We start from the raw sequence: 18,311 nt of genomic DNA, 5'->3' as shown, positions 1-18,311 counted from the left end.
CAAGTGTCCTCTTGAAAAAAGACTGGAGAAGAAGTACTTTCTCCTTGGAAGAGCACAGAGATGGACTGTGTTTACTCTATATTGCCATCTTATAAATGAAATCCTGCCTTTCTTCTAAGATACCTGGAAAACATCTTAGTGGGTTAGAAGGGACCTTAAAGCTCATCCCGTTCCAATCCCCCTGCCATGGGCAGGGACACCTCCCACTAGACCACATTACTCAAAGCCCCATCCAGCCTGGCCTTGAACACTTCCAGGGATGGGGCAGCTTCTCTGGGCAACCTGTTCCAGTGCCTCACCACCTTCACAGGAAAGAATTTCTTCCTAATATCTGATCTAAATTTACCCTTTTCCAGTTTAAAACCATTATCCTTTGTCCTATCACTCCACTCCCTGATAAAGAGACCCTCCCCATCTTCCCTGTAGGCCCCCTTTAGGTACTGGAAGGCCATTATAAGGTCTCCCCGGAGCCTTCTCTTCTCCAGGCTGAACAACCCCAACTCTCTCAGCCTGTCCTCAGGGGAGAGATGCTCCAGCCCTCTGATCATCTTTGTGGCCCTTCTCTGGACCTGCTCCAATAGGTCCATGTCCTTCTTGTGCTGAGGACTCCGGGGCTGGACACAATACTCTAGGTGGGGTCTCATGTGAGCAGAGCAGAGGGGCAGAATCACTTCCCTCGACCTGCTGGCCCCAGGTCAACCCAGGATGCAGTTGGCTGCCTGGGCTGCAAGGGCACATTACAGGGTCACGTTGAGCTTCTCATCCAAAAACCCCCCCGGCACAATTTGCTTCCAAAACAAACCAGGCAGAGCTGGCCCGTGGGCTGGTGGCCCACACCCTGCTGGGGGCCAGCGGGGAACTGCTGCTGCCAGGTACGCTAACGCCCCCAGGAACCCCGCAGCGGCGGTCCCCGAGCGCTCCGTGGGGCGCACAAACCCCCCAGGAACCCACCGGGCCACGACAGGCCCCTCGTTGCCCCCGCCGCGCTCGGCAGGGCCGCGTCCAGACGCCTCCTTCCCCTCACCCGCCGTCGTAGCCTGAGGGGGAGAAAGCGACATCACTCACCGTTTGCTACACAAACGACCCACACTGGGAAACCAGCAATTAACTCTAAAGCTGTGTACGCTGGCATCCCGCCCGATATTTGAGCGCCCCGCTAACGCCCCCGCCGCGCATGCGCGGACCCGCCGGCGGAGTGGGCCTTCGCCCTCCCCTCGCCTCCTGACCGCGCCTGCGCGGGACGCGCCGTCCTGTGTGGCTGCGGCCGGGGGGCTGCCGCTGTCACCGAGGGGTGCGACCCGGCCCTCGGAGTCTCGGCCCGCCGGCGGTTCGATCCGCAGCAGCCGTAGCGGGCCGAGGCCGCTGCCGGCGGCTCCGCTCCCCTGCCCGGGGCCCGGCACAGCCCGCCGGCTGCCTCCCGCCGTCGCTCCCCTGAGGCGGGACAGTGCCCGTGTCCCCGCCGCGGGATGAAGAGAATCTTCGGGTTCGGGAGGAAGAGGAAGGGGCAGCCGCCGCCCGGCAGCGCCTCCCTGCCCAGCCCCGCCGGTGCCTACGAGCTCCGGCAGAAGGACCTGGGTAAGCTGCATCGCGCGGCCGCCAGCGGCGACCTGGCCCAGGTGCGGCAGGGACTGAAGAAGTCCGGCATCGACGGGCGGGACAAAGCGGAGCGGTAAGGGGGCAAGCAGCGGCGCTGAGGCGGGTTGGGGGGTCCCGGTACAGCCAGGAGCCTCGGGCGCAGCTCAGCGGGGCTGGGGGCGAACGGCCGCCTCGCCGCTGGGAGCGGGAGCGCTGGCTCCGCAGCCGAGCTCGGCCCTCGGCTGGGTGCGGGAATCAGGCTTGTGGTGCCCGAAACCCTCGAGCGTGGCCTAACACGCAACTGTCGCCTGACCCTTTTTTGTCCCGGCCTCATTCCCGGAGTTGTATTTCCTTGCCTAGGGCTGCAGGAGTGGAGGGGATCTGGCAGCACCCTAACAGAGGTGGGTGGCAGAAGAAGCCTTAGGACCATTCCTCCCAGCCACATTTTGAAGTCAAAGTGCGATGGCATCCATTGCTGTGCATCTTTGAGGGCTTGGCATGTGGCTTCAGTAGTCGAGCCGAGAAAGCTGCGCTGCCTCAGCCAGGAGTAACTTAAGGAGAGGTGCTCTGCAGTTAGGAAAGAGTTACAGCACAGAATCACAGCATCACAGAATGGTAGTGGTTGGAAGGGATCTTCGGAGATCATCTAGTCCAATCCCCCTGCCAAAGCAGGGTCATCTAAAGCAGGCTGTACAGGAACACATCTATGCGGGTTTTTAATATCTCCAGAGAAGGATGCTCCACAAGCTCTCTGGGCAGCCTGTTCCAGTGCTCTGCCACCCTCAAAGGAAAGAAGTTTTTCCTCATGTTGAGATGGAATTTCCTGTGTTCCGGCTTGTGCCCATTGCCCCTTGTCCTGTCACCAGGCACCACTGAGAAGAGTCTGGCCTCATCCTCTAGACACCCGTCCTTTAGATATTTATGAGCATTGATGAAGTCCCCTCTCAGTCTTGTCTTCTCCAGGCTAAACAGACCCAGGTGTCTCAGCCTTTCCTCATAAGAAAGGCGCTTCATTCCCTTGATCATCTTTGTAGCCCTCCCCTGGACTCTCTCCAGTAGTTCCCTGTCCTTCTTGAACTATTTTTTCTTGATGCTGCATTCACAGTTGCCTGATGTGCCTTTTGCAACTGTGATGTGGCAGCCAAAGCAACAGTCTGATTTTAGGTGGCAGTTACTTAGTTGTTTGCTCTGAGGCTTTGAGACAGCTGATCGGTACCTTGGATTGGAAGATCAGTGCAGCGACTTGCAGGAGAAGCTGCTTCTTCTGGCAGGTGTTATTGTGTGGGTTTTTTAGTCAAGCACAGCAAATACTTGTCAATTACATCTCAAGGAGAAGCCCTGGGCTGCAGCATAGATCCTAGTGATCCATCGTAAGCACAAGGGAATCAGATGAAGTTTTCAGGTCTTGTGTGCGTCAACCCTTTAATGCCTTTTCTGGAAAGACTCAGAGTCAAAACCTTCATGGTGTACTGAAAAGATGCTGGTTTTATCAGAGCAGCTCAGATTCCTAGGCTGTCTGTCCTGAAGACCGGACTTTTGCCAGACCACTAGCTTATTGCCCTGGAAACACCTAAAGCCACCTAGATTTGTAGGAGAAGCAAGGAAAAGCACAGTAAACATGCACTTTAATAATGTGGGTTGCATGCCTGAGTGTTGCCAATCAGTATTTTCTTATGCAGCTGGAGATACGGGATGCAGTTTAAGGTTGAGTGCGTTTTGTGCATACTCCATCTGCCTGAGTCAAGGTGCCCAATGACATTTATGGAAATAGCTGCTGATTGTTTTTCTGTTTTTCTTTTTTCCTTCTTACTACCTTCTCTTTCACTGTGTCTGGTTCAGTCAGTCATCAGGTCTTAGCAGACCCTGGAATGAATTTGGTTAGTTTTTGCATTTTGAGTTCATCTTGTCTAGAAATTTGGTCTAGAAAGCTTTGTTTCCCCTGAAAAGATTTCCTTCTGTGTGTCATGCTATTATCAGTGTTATATCTGGGCAAATAAAGTAACACACTGTAAAAGAAACAAGAGACAAGGCAGTTTGTGTACGATAGAGCACTGCGATGGTTTTGGCATGACAATGCCCAGTGCTGAAGAGCTGCTGAAAAGCTGACCTGAGAGTGATTCGGTGGACAGAGTCTGCATGCTTGCTGCAGCCCTGTACGCTACAGCAGCTATGAGGGTTGCAGGCCCACTTATGCCTCTTAGTGCTTGTGGGTGTGATAGTGTTGTGAGTGACCACCGATGCAGTTGTGTTTCAGAGCTTCATTGTGTCATCCAGAGACTGGTAAGAGTTGACATAATTGGAAATAGATGTAAAGAATAGGAAATGTGAGTGGTAATGGCTAAATGTGTGCATTGTTCATATAATATCTCAGTTCTGCTCCTCAGGACTTCCAAAAGCAAAATCCTGCACATGGCAAGTGTCACACCTACAGGCTCCTTCCATAAAGTGGGTCCTGTAGCCCCCCCAGGACCTCCAAAAAAGTGCACTTGTAACAGCACCAGTTAGGAGCAGGCAGCTTTACAGAGGTGGTCTAGCAAAGCTTTCAGCTTACTGGAAGAGATGGGCAAAACTCAGCACAGAGTTGGAAGCACTGTAGGCATGATGCCAGCTCGTCATGAATCCTGGGTCAAAGCTAATCACTAAGAGAGATTTACGCTGTCAGCTCCCTGTCAGAGTGAACTCTAGAGCTTTTCATTGCTTAGCTTGGAGCTGCTGGGTCATCGGCTCAAGTGCTGTTGGAAGTGCGTGCCACCAACCTGCTGTTTCCCTGTGGTCTCCAGTGGGGTTGTGTTGCAGCTGCTCAGGCATCAGCAATCATATTCTACCCCATGGGTGATCAGCATAGGATTGCAGCAGCAGGAGAAGCAGAGTCTGGGCTGGGTGGCAGAACAGCTTTGGTGTTGCTGGAGGCCTCTTGCACCTACAGGCAACTGTGAACACTTTGATATTCTCTGTGAGCTTGTTTCCTGAAATTAATCTTCTGTGGAGCTCAGCAGGCCTTGCTCCAAGCAGAACCATCTCCTTTCCCGTTGACAGACTGAGAGGCTTGGTTGAGGAGGGCAGCAGTGAGTCCACAGGTTTTCTGAAGGCTTTTCCATTTGCAAAGCTGATAGTGATTCTTCAGGTTTGTCGTGTTTCCTAGTGCTTGGCAGTAGCATGTTTTAGATGATAGTGGACTCTGTCATAACCAGTTCTGTTAGCTTTCAGATAATCTCAGTCAGTCATTTCTTCAGAGGTGAAGGATCCTGCATACTTATGTGGGAATTTCTCAAAAAGTAACAGTAGTCACCTTTGAGGTACTCTTCTGTTAATGCTTCGGTCTGTTCCCTGTTTGTAGCAAGACATCACAAGTTCTTTGAAGTTTTGTGTGGTTATGTTGTCCTTGTTGCCATGGAGGAGGCTCATCAACTGCCCTGTAACAAGAAGTATCTGCATTACGAATGGCTGTGTTTCCGCATACATTTGTGTACCTCTGCTTTTCTGTTCCCACCTAGCCAGTGAGCCACTGTCTCACAGCAAGGTACCAAAATAATTGCAAGTTTAGTTGAGCATTCCTAAATACAGAGAAGGACCTACCCACAGTGATGCAGTTCAAAACTAGTGCTGGCATCCCCCTCAGTTCTTGAGGAACTGCAGGATTTTTATTGCATCACCTTCAAGGGAGGAAGGTCCCGGCTGTTTTCTAGCTTGTTTCCTGCTCTGTTGGGTTCAGGTGTCCTGCAGACCAGCAGGCACTTTGCCTTCTGCGCAGAGCAAATCTTGTGCTGCTTTTTTGCCTATGGTTTAGGGGGAAATGCATGCAAGGACTTTCTGGGTGATTGCGTCTTTGAGTACAAGCAGGCTGGTTGAATTGCTATCAGACCTAAGATGTTGTGTGATTTGAAGGAGCCCTTTTCTTTCTGGCAAGGCTTTAACTTGAAAAAAAAAGTTTCCTTTTCTTATGCTGGTCATGTATTGTGGAAATACGGTATTCCCTCCTTGAAGAGGACTTCCTCTGTAGTAGGCTTTTTATGACTATGATAGTTATATGTGTCAGGAAGGTCAATTACTTTCCTGTAGTGAGGATTACAGTGTGCTGTCCAGTTTGCTACATGTTATCAGAGGCACTTTGGTGCAAGCGTGTTCTTGTGTTTGCTGCAGTAGTACACAAGAGAGAAAAAGCCGAAGTTCTCCAAGTTCAGGAAAACACTGATATTCTTGCTATAAAACCCATCTCCTCCATCTCTGATACACTTCTGGCATGTGAATGATCATAAAAAAAACTTAGGGATTTACTTGCCACAGTCCTCAGATTTCCAGGCTTTGGTCTCTGTTGCTGTGGCATGTGTGTAGTCCTGCTGGAGGCAGTGACCAATGTCTGGCACAGGAATCTGCTTGTGCAGATTCAGTTCTTCAGTGAAGGAAAAGTCACCTTACTAAGCAGACACCATGGAAAGCTTTTGCTAGCCAGCCTCAGGCATTTGGTGTGCAACTTCTGTTAATGGTGGTGGAATGAGAAGTCTTTTCTTAAGCTTACTTTTTGCAAAGTGAAACTTATGGCCATATCCATTTATCTCAGTCTGAATCAATTTCTTTAGTTGTCTGTCTGTGCTAATATAATATATTTAATTTTTAGGACACCTTTGCATCTCGCTTGTGCAAGTGGCCATGTGGATGTTGTTGCATATCTTGTAGAAAACAAGTGTAAGCTAAATCTTTTTGACAATGATAACAGATCACCACTGATGAAGGTATGTGGAATATGTTATGTATGTGGAAAATGTTATGTTCTGTTCTTGCAAGTGAGGCTTATTGATTATGCATGAAATAATATGTATCTTGCAGGATTCTTTACATACATCTGTGTAGAAACATGCATATTGTAGTTAGGGTGGAGTAGGAGTATGTTACCTAATCTTTGAAGGTGCTCTTATTTTTTAGCATTGTGAGGCTGGGGGAATTGTAACAGAGTGAAATATAAGTGCTGGAAGTTTTTGCTTTTTTTTTCTGTGTTGTTCCCAGGCAGTACAGTGCCAGCAAGAAAAATGTGTGGCTATTCTGCTAGAGCATGGTGCTGACCTGAATCTGGCAGATGCTGATGGCAACACTGCCCTTCACCTGGCTGTCATATCTCCTAATACATCTGTAGCAGGACTGTTACTTGAGCATAATGCCAACATCGATGCCCAGAATAAGGTAATTTTTTACATTTATTAAGGAAGTTATTTCAAAAAGTTGCATTAATATTTCTCTTGAAGTGTTTTTTGACTTTGATTTTTAACTTGATTTATTTATCTGTGCTTTCAGGAGGGATATACCCCGCTTATTCTTGCTGTCTCTGAACACCACGAAGAGATGGTAGACTTTCTCCTTAAAAAAGGAGCTGATGTGCATGCCCGAGATCAGTGTGAAAGGTGAGAAGTTTGTCAAAACTCTGCATAGGTGTTTCCAGTATTCTTTAGGTTGGATTGATGAGAGGCATGGGAATGAGCTTTGAAAAAAAAACAATAGGGAGCCACACAGAAGGAGCTATTTCTGTGTGACTTGTGAAAGCAGGTCTGCACTTGATTGCTGTCATGCCTCAGTGGATGCTTTTCGCATTAGGGATTGCAAAAAGGCATTGCCCGTGGTGGCCTTTCTGGCAGGAAGTGTGCCATTAGCTCAGCACCATTGCCTCAATTTGAAAAACCCTCTCCTGCATAGCAGCGTAGTTTGTATGTAAGTGTTGCCTATGTGGAAGCTTAGTTGTTTTGACTCCTCTCCCTTTTTATTGTTGCTCTTAATACCTAATGTGAACTGCTTTGTCTTTCATTCATTTTAAAGTAATGGAGGAAAACACTTTTTTTGAGAACAAGTAGGAATAAAAATAATTACAGTATCTGTGTAAAATAATCTATTTCATATCATGTTTTGGATGTTTCAGAACCCCACTTATGACTGCTGCCTCTGGTGGGGAACTTAATTTGATAAAAATTCTTCTTCGGTATGGTGCTGACGTTTCCCATAAAGACACTAATGGATGGACAGCTGAGGATTATGCTGTTATTCATGGATATTCTAGGTGAATTTTTTACTTTATTGTTAGAATAAGTTGTCAGTTGTCAGCGTGGCTTTTGAACCTTTTTGGTAACAGCACCAAGGTTTAATGGTGTGTTGGGACCTGTCAGTGCTCAGTGATGTCTTCTGATATGTATCATTCCTGTGTCCAGTGCTAATTTGGAAGTTGAGGAAAATTTACACCCAGAATTCTCAGTGAGGTTTCAAGTTTTGTTGCTAAGCTCACATCTGCCCAATATAATCTCTAAAAAGGGCCAGTATCCTACAGTTATCCAGAGGTGGAACTTGGCAAACTGAAATGCATGTAAACCCTCTCTCCAGACCAGCACCGTTATCCTTACTGACTTCCACTACAATGACCAGCAACTACTGACCGATACCCCTTTTGTTAAAATCTTGAGCAGTTCTACTCTTCTTACGCATAGCTTTGAACCTGTGGCTGTTCCTTCTTTAAGGTGGTTATGTGTGCTTAAAAGCTAGGCTGAAAAAGATGTGCCACGCAGGAGTTAATAACTTTGTAGGTATAAATATACATCTATAGTATGAACATCACTGGAGTGATTATTGAAGTATGTAACAGTCATGCAGTAAGTGCTGTGTGTATTACCTTTAGTGAATACATATGAGTATATGACTTCATATGGCTATGAATATGTATAGGATGGATAAGAAGTGGCTGTTAACTATACTGCTAAATGGTGGATGCAAGTATGTGGTTATTTTTACCAAATATATTTCGTTTCTTTCTCTATTTAGCCTTAGTACACAACTGGCAGAGTACGCAGACTGGGAAAACACAGGAGAAGCTTCTGCAGGTGGTGCACAAGGCATCATGGTACCAAGCACTCCTCGCCGGGTGGGAGCTGCTGGCTTTACGTTGGGTGCACCTGCTGTGGACAGAGGAGGTAGGATCCTTAACCATGGAGAAGCTCATGAGGAAAATCACTGTGGCCTTTTCTTTAGGTGGTTTGTATTGTTAAGCTTATTGTGTTTACCGTTGACTTTAGCAGAGGCATCAGATGCAGTAGCACAGGAAGTTCTGTGCATGTGCTTATTTGTTGCTAGGTGGAGGTGCTTCTTGTCAGACTGTGAAGGCAGTTGTGATTTGTGTGCTACGTGTCCACTTATAGGGTTGTTGCCTTCTGCCCATCAGATTGTCCATCTATATAGGTGTTCCCGTAGAGACAGAGAAGGGGCACAGGAAAGGAACTAGACAATAGTGGTTTTGTTTTTCAGGTGTGTACTTTTTACCTATAGATGGCTATTCAGATTGTAAAAATCCAATTGCAAAAGCAGTAGGTTCATTCTGAGTAGTTGTTCAGCTTTCTGTAGTTGGGAAGCAACAGATGAGTTAGCAGATAGATACATGTCTTGTTGATTTCCACTGAGTTTGTGTGTCTTTGTTTTAAGATTAATAGTTTCACCTGCACTAAGCTCCTTCTAGTGAGTCATTTTGTTTCTTGGCATCAGTTACAATTGTTTCAGTGTAGGTGCTGTAGAGACATATTTAGGAAAAACAGTCTTGGAAAAGTAACTGTGTTAGCAACAGCAATGTAGTGTCTGCATATACCATATCTTCTTGGACGTAGTTTGATTTACAATAAAAATAATGCTTATCTTCCGGTTCCAGAAATTTTATGAAATAAATTTTAAAAAAATCCATATTACCTTGTGGTCCAGAAAAAAAAATAAATTGCCTTTTGATCAAAAAATTAACTTCTTCAGTGAGTTTTTAAAATCTAGGCTATGCTTATGAGCTCACATAGCCCTAGAGGAATCTTGTAAAATCAATATTTTAATATAAATGGAATTGTTTGTCTTGTACTTTGCATCTCACGCCCTACAGTGGGAGGTTTTATTCTATCTGTTTTTTTAAGGGTGTTATATCAGAACTGTGTGGCAAATGGGCAGCAGACAGTGTTCAAACACAGTTCACTACTCCTTTTTTAAATATGTCAAGAAATATGAGCAAAACATGGGATATTTTTACTCACTGACTTTTCCCAGATATGGGAATTTAATTTAGAGCCAAACTTTGTTCCTTTGACTTGGGAATAGTTGCTTTGATCTAATTGGAGATTTGTAAAGTTTCTTGATAGATTGAAGGAGGAATTTTTGGTTGGTTGGTTGGTTTTGGTGGCTTTGGTTGCTGTTGGTGGTGGGTTTTTTTTGGAAAGGACTTGGTATAGGTAGCGAAATGTTGCTTTCACTCGAAGAGCACTGTCTGTTACTACCTCCCATGCATGAAGATAATGGCTGTGCTACCACGTAATGTCTGACAGGCCTGGGTTATTTTAAACTATGTGGCTTGAAGAATAATATGATTCCAAAACTGACATCCTCTCAGGGAAATGTGGGTTCTTGAACAAAATTATTTGCCCCATTCCTTGAAAATTATAATACCACTAATGTAAATCCCCAATATGATGGGAAATCTTTACTTCTTGTCTTCATTTGAAGAGGCATAGTAAGTGTGAAGAGCATGTTACACGGGTTAAGGGCTTGGGAGAAGAGTATGCTCACTTCTCAGTCTGTTTCTAGTAGGGCTTGATTTTCTTCTAAGTAGTATGAATCCTTTTCTCCTTGTGCTCATTCTCTTAAAAGATGACCCCAGCATGTTGAGCGAGGGAGATTAGTAGCATATAGGGGACATTTATTGGCATTAATTCTGCAGTCTCTGGCTTGCACCCAAAAAGCACAGGTGCATCATGAGAGTCCCTTTGATATGCTGTAGTAACAGGCTTTGAAGCTTCCGTTAGAGGAGAAGCTGGGATGATCTTGAGAGACCAGAGAAACACCCGCTTTGGAATTCTTTTCTTTTGCTCTTCTGTGCTATTTTTGTGGGATCTTCAATGTTTTCTTATTCCTTTTGCTGCTTTTGCACTTGTTGAACAGTCTCCAAAATATTCTCCTCTAATAAGCAAGTCAGCATATTTAAGAAGTTGGCTCATGCTTATTTAAATGTTTACTTTTTGTCAGAACATGAACCTTTTTAATAATCACAGACAGGTTTGCAAAAACCTCCAAAAGAATGGCTTCCAGCTCTGACATATTGAATGACAGACTTTTTAGATTTGAAGTTAGAATTTCTTTGGCAAAACATAGTAATTATACAATTTTTCTAAAGGCAAGGATTCAGATTTCTAGTATGTCTGCAGTAGCAGCTTTTTTTTAGCTATTCCACTGCATATTGTTGTATTATTCCTTCAGTGTTTCCCTGAGTTCCTACAGAAACTGTTGGGTTTTTATCGTAAAAAAAGATGAAGAGAAACGAGGGCTTCAGTGTGAGTTACATCACCTGAGGTCAGGAAAAGTTGTCCTGTAACACCTTTTAGAAATCTGAGAAGTGGAGAAAAGATGAGAAACCATCTTGAGTTCCTTTCTTAACTCTTTAAGTGTATGTTTTTTGATAGAAGTCCTTTTGTCCCATCCATTCCTTGTATTTGTGGTAAAATCAATATAAGCAGGACTCCCTTATGCTCTGAGACAAATGTTATAGCCTTGCCAAGGAGAAATTTGGTGTGGGGTAGCTGCAATAACAGAACCACACCATTTGTTGACTTAAAATATAAAATTCTACTAAGTAGAATGGGTAGAGTAGGTGGATAGTGATTTCTATTCTAAAACTTCTGTTCCACAGCACGTTTGTGTGTATATGCACACAAACACACATGCATGACACTCACACCAGTCAATACACCCGTTTTGGTCCAGCTGTGGCCTGCCATATAGCGCTGGGGGAACAGCATATTCATTCTGATGGCTTGTGGCATCTTTTTTCTGGCTTTTTCTGGTGGCATAGCTTCTGTATGTGAACAGTTCAGCAAGGTCAAATCAATATAAGCAGGACTCTTATCTTCAAGCTGAGGTAGAAAGGTCCCATGTTTGCATCAGGTACCAACTGACACAACTTTTAAAGTGGGATGGTTTAAGGCGACACGTTTCTGGGTTGCCTTTTTTAGCAAGGGATAAAAAACATACTAAAACTATAACTTGAGTGAATGTAAATAACATAATGTCTAGAAGTTGTGTGGTGATGTGAGTACTGAGAGCCAGTATTTCCTTCAAAATTTCTGAATAGTATATCTCCAAAGTTTAGTTGTTGACACCTAAGGATTTTTGGGATGCCTAGGGCAGGGATTTTAAGTGTGCTGTATGTATAAATCACTCTACAAATATGAAGGAATTGCATTTGCAGTCTGTGCTAGACAAGGACTAGTCAGGTTGAGGAAAATACAAAGTTGGCAGTAGAGTAAATTTCTGGTAATCTCTTTCAGTATTTCAGAATACTGGAGTATGGGTATTTTACATGGAGCAAGTAAATTTTAGTTACACTGACACTGTCCCTTAAGAGTAGAGTTCTGTAGACTGTGATTGGTTTTGTTTGTAGCACGTATAACTGTAGAGTAGGCTGATAGTCACAGTAGCTGACAGTCCCATTGCTATAGCTTTGTTGATGTACTGCTTATGTTTTCCAAATTTCTGGGAATTCAAATTTATTCTGATGTCATTGTTTCATCTGTCCTTTCCATGCCTTTTCCTAAATGGATATAGGAATGCAACAATCTCCTAACCAGTCATCAAGAACAGGAAAATCAAGGAAAGGTATTCTGTACAGTAGCATTTCAAATATGAAACATGTTGTATGATATACAAATATTAACACATCTATGATGTTTATTATCTTGGATGTCCCTATTTTGATAGTTTTGATTTTATAAATTAGATTTGAGAGCAGGCTTTGAGGGCTTTTTGTTTGTTTGCATGTTTTGCATGAGTCCTTTATTACAGAACTGAGTGTTTGCTTTGTGTCGTTAGTGCTAGTAAATAATTTTTTTAAAATATGTTCTTCTGTTACTCCAAAATTTAAATGGACTTAAGTTAAAGTGGAAACAAGCAATCCCCAGAGACTACTTTTCTAGATCCCATTTCTATGGTAGGGCATCAAGGTCTGTCTGAAAGCTAGCTCATGAACTTCCTATCTTGCCTGCTAAAGGACAGTGTGACCTGGTTTTAATCATTGCTTAAAGTTACTATACATTGAAAGCAAAAGTTCAGATAACTTACTTAACTGGTTTGATAAATTATAACTGTACTCATTGAAAATATAACTGAAGTCATAACCAACTGTTCCACACTATCAACCCAGATCTGAGAGACAGATTTTTATTCAGGTTGGGAGGTTAGTAGGTAGATTAGACTGCTGGTACCAAGTGAGTTAAAAGAAAAGAAAACTGTACTATGTAGAGCTAATTAATATTTTAAAATATTATGTGTTTGTAACAGGAAACATTAAAAATCAGAGACTGTGTTGGTATTTTAATGATTTTAGCTTGTCCTCGCACTGGAAGTTTCAGCCTCTTTAAGTTTTGTCTACATGACATGTCAACACTGAACACGTACACTGTATTTCATTGTCTGAAAGCCCTGTTCATGTCAGGAGATGTACTCATCAAAGTTCCCACATAAACACTGTCTTTAGGACAGACAAAATTTCCATGCTCGTTAGTGGTTTACTGATAGTATAGGAGATGTCTTCAGGTGTGATAAGCCTTTGTTTCCTTTTCCCTTTAATGATTTTGACCAAGACCTCAGTTTAGTTGTGCGACTTTATGGAAGGTCACCAATCTCCTGTTTATAAGCAATTTCATTTTATTATGATAGTTTAAAAAAATCAGTTATTGAGAATTTGAGGAACACTGAAATAGCCACTATGTGGAGGTTGTATTTGTTGTTTTTTTCCCTTCTGTCTTGGGAATTGAAGAGCCCTTTTATTTCATCTTAATAATTTTTGATAGCTGAGAGGGTTTAGCACTGTTCAGGGTGGATTCTAGCGTTTGGATTTCATTAGTATATCAGTGATGTGCTAGAGTGCACTCTCATTGAGTTTGCAAATGGCCCCAAATTGGAGGGATCAGTAAATATGCTTCAGCACAGCGCTGCCGTTCAGAAGGACCTTGGCAAGCTGGGTAAATGGACAGTCGGGCCTGTCTTACAAAATTCAGCAAGGGCAAATGGTAAGTCCTGCACATGGAAAGGAACAACCACTTGCTACAAAACATGCTGGGACTGCCTGGCTGGGGAGCTGCTTTGCTGAGAAGGCCCAGAGGGTCTTGTCAGAGAAGGAGCTGAGAACGAGGCAGCAGGGTACCCTGGCAACTGAGGAGGTCAGCGGTGTCCTGGGCTGTATTAAAAGCAGCATAGCCAAGAGATTGGGAAAAGTGGTTGTCCACCTCTACTGGGCATTCGCTGGATTGTGTCCAGCTCCCTGGGTATAATTTTGAACCTCCAGTGCAAGAGAGATTCAACAGTGAGCAAGTTCAGTGGAGGGCCACCAAACTCATCAGGGGCAGGAGTACTTGCTCTTTGAGGAGAGATTGAGGAAACTGGGCTTGTTCAACCTAGAGAAGAGGCAGCTTTGAAGGGGACCTAGCAGCAGTTTCAAGTACATACGAGGAAAAGACAAAGCCAGGTGCATGACAGCAGGCGGAGATACAAGAGGCATAAATGGAAACAAGAGTTTCTAATTGGATGTGAGAAGCTTCACAGAGAAGCTGTACAGTCTCCTTCCTCGGAGGTGTTCAAGGCCGGGCTGGATAAAGCCCTAAGCAACCTTACCTGACCTTAGCTGAGCCTGCTTTGAGGCGGTGGTTGGCTAGGAGACTTCCTGAGGTCCCTTCTGACCTGATTTATCCTATGATCCTATGTGCAAATTGCCTTCATAACACTGATGAAAGCTTGTAGTATAGAATGCCTTGGTTATGCCTCTTTTGTCTGTTGAATACCCTTCTTGGTGCAATGTAGAGAACTGCTGGTGATTCTTCTACCTGAAGATAAGCTTTAGATCTTGATTATGCTTTTTGATTTTATTTACCTTTTCAGAAGAATCTGTAACTGGTTAGAGCAGCAGATAGTATAGTATATAGCATAATGTTATACATAATGTTACATAAAATAGTAAAATCTCTGCATGTGGTTTGTACGTGTAATACGAGTACTTCAGAGGTTCGTTTACTTGCTGTCTTGCTAAACCACCACCATTTTTTTGTTAACTGTTTACTAATATAGCATATCATGCTGTGCTATTTTTTTTTTAGCTTAAAGATGTTTCTTAAACTTCTAGGTATAAGAGTACAAAGGAGATATAATGCTGGTCTTTGTTTTCTTTTTTTAAATTCAATATGGCTTGAAAAAGCAGTTGTTTTGGAAATGGATTCATTCATGCTGTCTTGTGTTGAATTGACTACACAAAGTTTCATGCTGTAATGACCTGTAGAATTGTCCGTGTTAAATGTTTATATGTACTGGTTAATTTTTAGTATGCCAAAACTAATTTCAACATGTCAATTAATGTTTGAACAGCAATAGATGACTTTTCCCAAGGAGACTCAATAAGGTGAGACTTTAAAAATACCTAACACTTACCTGAGGAATTGTTTGAGAGAGACAGTACTCATTTTGCTTTGCTTTTTAAGAAGCTCTGAGAAAGAGGGGAGTGATGACAGTTGGCATACTTCTGAGGAAGAAGAACTCGATTTTACTCCCAAGGTATGGTGCCTTTACAGGAAAAAATATCCTGTAAAAATAAGTGATTTGATGGAAAGTTTTCTCTGGGATTGAAAGAAACTGCAGTTCCAGCCAATATTGTTTTCTCCTTAGAAGCAGTCTCTGGCCTGCCAGGCTTTCTTCTGCTGTGAGTTTTTCCTAAAAGACCTGTAGCTGTGGCAGAGCATGCAGTAGATTTGTGGTTTGGGGCAAAAGAGCAGTAGGTGACGAGATAAACAGCAACATTATTTTATTTGTTCTCATTCATTTGAGTCAGATTTGCAGACCCTGAAAGTTTATAAGTTACTATTATAACATATTCTGTTCTCCAAACATTGTTTCCTCTAAATTTGGTGATAGAATCCTAACTGATAAATAAAAAGGGTATTTATTTATCAAGTTCTACTGAAATCCTTCATCACCTAGTTCTCCTTTCCTCCTCGTCAGGTTCCTCAAGAGCACTCAATGGATGAGTTACTCAAATGGGTCGTCTTTTTTCTTCTATGAGATGGCATTCCTTGCTTGCATGTAATCTCACACTGCATGTTTTCCCTCTTTTTTTTTTTTTTTTTGAATGCTCAGGTAGTATTCTTTTTGTCAGATACAAGCTCTCGCGCCTACCTCTCGCGCCTACTGTTTTTACTAATGTTTTGAAGGATTATCACCTTCTGCAGTGATGTCGGGAGCATCTATTCTGTTGCATTGGGATTATGCAGTGATAAGGAACCTGAGTGCGGTAGTTAAACCCACTCCATAAAGCTCGAGATGCAAGCATGTTTAGTTTTAACACTGTTTCATTTTCTTGCACTGATTTAAATAGAAAAGATGCATTTTTCTGGCATGGTTTTGAAACTTAGGGATATTTTAGCAAGTGTACTTGCAGGGACTAATTATGCATTAAGTCTAGGAGTCTTAACAGTTATTTGCATTGTGTATATTTGCAAGTAAGCATCCTGAAACTGCAATCTTAAATATATCTGAATTTTACTTAAGTATTACAAATATTAAAAACAGATTTTTAGAACTGGTATGCATGTAGTTTTGTCAACAGTTTGCAGAAGGGTGCCTGCACAGTGTTTTGGGCCAAAATGCTCACTGAATTGCATATGTGAGAAGTGTTTGTCTAGTTAGAACTGTAGGATGGAGCCAGCACCTGAGCACTATCAAAAGGACAGCTTGATTTTATTTACTGGTAAAGATTTGATGTGAACAAAGGATTTGTTGTTACTGTTTTTAAAAAAAAATATTTTTTTGCTTAAATAAATCTTTATTTACAGAAGCTGCAGAAGCCAAACTTGACACTGTTAATGAATGCTTCCCAGCAGTTCAGGAAAAACAGTAAGCTATTTGGAAAAGATTGCATGATATACTGATATATAAAAGTAGACTTGATAAATAGATTTTTTTTTATACTTTTTTTTTCTATAGTAAATGACAGAAGTAGTATTTTGAAAACACAGCATTTATTTTTTTCTGAAATTACTAAGTCATATCGTTAAAATGCAGATATTAATCCCTTCCTAAGCCTTTGTCCCTGGTTAAGTCCTTCCTCCGTCCTACCCATTCCTTACCTGGCTCCTTTTCCAGACATTCCCAGATGACTCCTCTGCTGTGCATTTACATAACTCCTTTTTCTTGTGCTTTAAGATGATGGTGATGGTTCTAGAATTGAAAGTCCTAAGTCACCAAAGAAAACCCTCAAAAAAGGAACCCCATCAGATGCAAACCAGAACAAAGGAGAACGTGGAGAATTGGTGAATCGAGATGCCTCAGACGCAAGCAACCTGGAGGAAGAAGAATTGGAGGAGGAGGAGGAGGAGGAGGAGGAGGATGAAAATGACAATGGAGATGATGATGAAGATTCTGAGGAGGAAGAGGAAGAAGAAGAAGAAGAAGAGGAGGATGAAGATCTTACTCAAGATGAAAAAGAGGAGGAAGATGTGGAAGATGAAGAAACTCAGTCTAATGACATACTGGAGGAGGAGCAGGGGGAGAAAACAGACCCTAAAGGGGAAATTAACCAGAAATTGAAGTATTTTAGTAACACTAAGTATGAAGGGGAAGCTCGGTGTGGAACTGGAGATGTCTGCAATGATGATGATAAAATAAGTAAAGAACTTGATAAAAAAGTGGAGGAATCTGTTGATACTCCTGTGTCTTTTATAGCTGGGTGTTATGAAAGGTTGCAAGAAAATATAACTGCCATGTCTCCAAAGAGAATGAATAATGAAGTATCTTACAAGTCAGTACCGAAACAAGCTGTCTTTCAAAATCTAAATAATTTGCAAGATACATGTGAAAGCTGGAACAGGAAAAGCTTGATTCAGGAGAACTTTCACAGAAATGCTGACTCCTGTTTTGCAGACTCTGAAATGCCAGACTGGAAAAAAGAGATACCTCAGCCTCTCCCAGATAGTTGTGGTCTTAAGGAGAAAAAGTCAAGCTTCAGTGATGGCTTTGAAAGTGGTAATAATTCTTTGTCAGCAGCAAAAAACCCAAGACTTGAAAGTCAAAGACCAAACTCTGTCTTTCTTGAACATGTGGATGATGAAGATACTGACAAAGAGCAATATGAAGTAGATGATAAAGTCTGTGAAGCACTGAAAGAAGAAAGTGAAAACTTGCGCTTAAAGAGGCATGAGGAAAATTTAAGAGCAGCATTTCACTCAAGCACCAAAGTAAGTATATAGGGATGATTCAATCACAAGGGTATTTTTCTAAGGGTAATAGAGGTAAGAAATAGATGGTAAACTGGATTCCTGTTAATACTTATTCTACATATATATCCATCTTTTGGTCATTCTTTTTGGATATTAGAAAATGTTGTATGCCTTGACAAAGCGATTTCTCAGGTATAAGAATAATATCAGGCAGTGTTTTCAATATTTTTTTCTATTGGCTACAGTGATTTTGCAGGAAAAAGAATAGCCAGTAGACTTTTTCTGGAATCAATTAAAATTTTCTCAGTTGTATGTACAGATGTTATCTGTGAAGATTTACTGCCATTTAGTAAAATTCAAGGTGCGATATCTGAAAGTGAGGAAACAAAAAGAAGTTTGAGTAAGATAGAGAGCAGGAAGCTACTGATTTTCCTTGGAGCAAAGTAGGGTAAAAGAAGGAATGTGTTCCAGAGTGATGTAACTTAAATGAAGCAA

At 42.6% G+C, this 18,311-nt stretch overlaps 1 protein-coding gene across 8 annotated transcripts in view; it reads left to right on the top strand.

The window, feature by feature from the left end:
* Nucleotides 1-1,265: 1,265 nt before the first annotated feature.
* ANKRD26 (ankyrin repeat domain containing 26) overlaps nt 1,266-18,311 on the top strand; it is a 59,451-nt gene continuing 42,405 nt past the window's right edge. For 5 of the 8 annotated variants that reach the window (XR_010069539.1, XM_063323251.1, XM_063323250.1 and 2 more), the window contains exons 1-11: nt 1,266-1,669; nt 6,191-6,305; nt 6,577-6,750; nt 6,862-6,968; nt 7,478-7,615; nt 8,368-8,516; nt 12,166-12,216; nt 14,974-15,007; nt 15,087-15,159; nt 16,434-16,494; nt 16,804-17,834. Coding sequence is in view for 7 of the 8 variants with exons in the window: in XM_063323251.1 (XP_063179321.1) it covers nt 1,467-1,669; nt 6,191-6,305; nt 6,577-6,750; nt 6,862-6,968; nt 7,478-7,615; nt 8,368-8,516; nt 12,166-12,216; nt 14,974-15,007; nt 15,087-15,159; nt 16,434-16,494; nt 16,804-17,834 (2,136 nt within the window). In the remaining variant the exon portion in view is untranslated. The remainder of the gene's footprint in view (nt 1,670-6,190; nt 6,306-6,576; nt 6,751-6,861; nt 6,969-7,477; nt 7,616-8,367; nt 8,517-12,165; nt 12,217-14,973; nt 15,008-15,086; nt 15,160-16,433; nt 16,495-16,803; nt 17,835-18,311) is intronic. The other 3 variants (XM_063323246.1, XM_063323248.1, XM_063323247.1) reach the window with 3 other exon arrangements.

This window comes from Chroicocephalus ridibundus, chromosome 1 (assembly GCF_963924245.1).
Source record: "Chroicocephalus ridibundus chromosome 1, bChrRid1.1, whole genome shotgun sequence".
Lineage (NCBI taxonomy): Eukaryota > Metazoa > Chordata > Aves > Charadriiformes > Laridae > Chroicocephalus > Chroicocephalus ridibundus.
The sequence above is the reverse complement of the archived record's forward strand: the minus strand, read 5'-3'. Positions and strand labels throughout refer to the sequence as shown.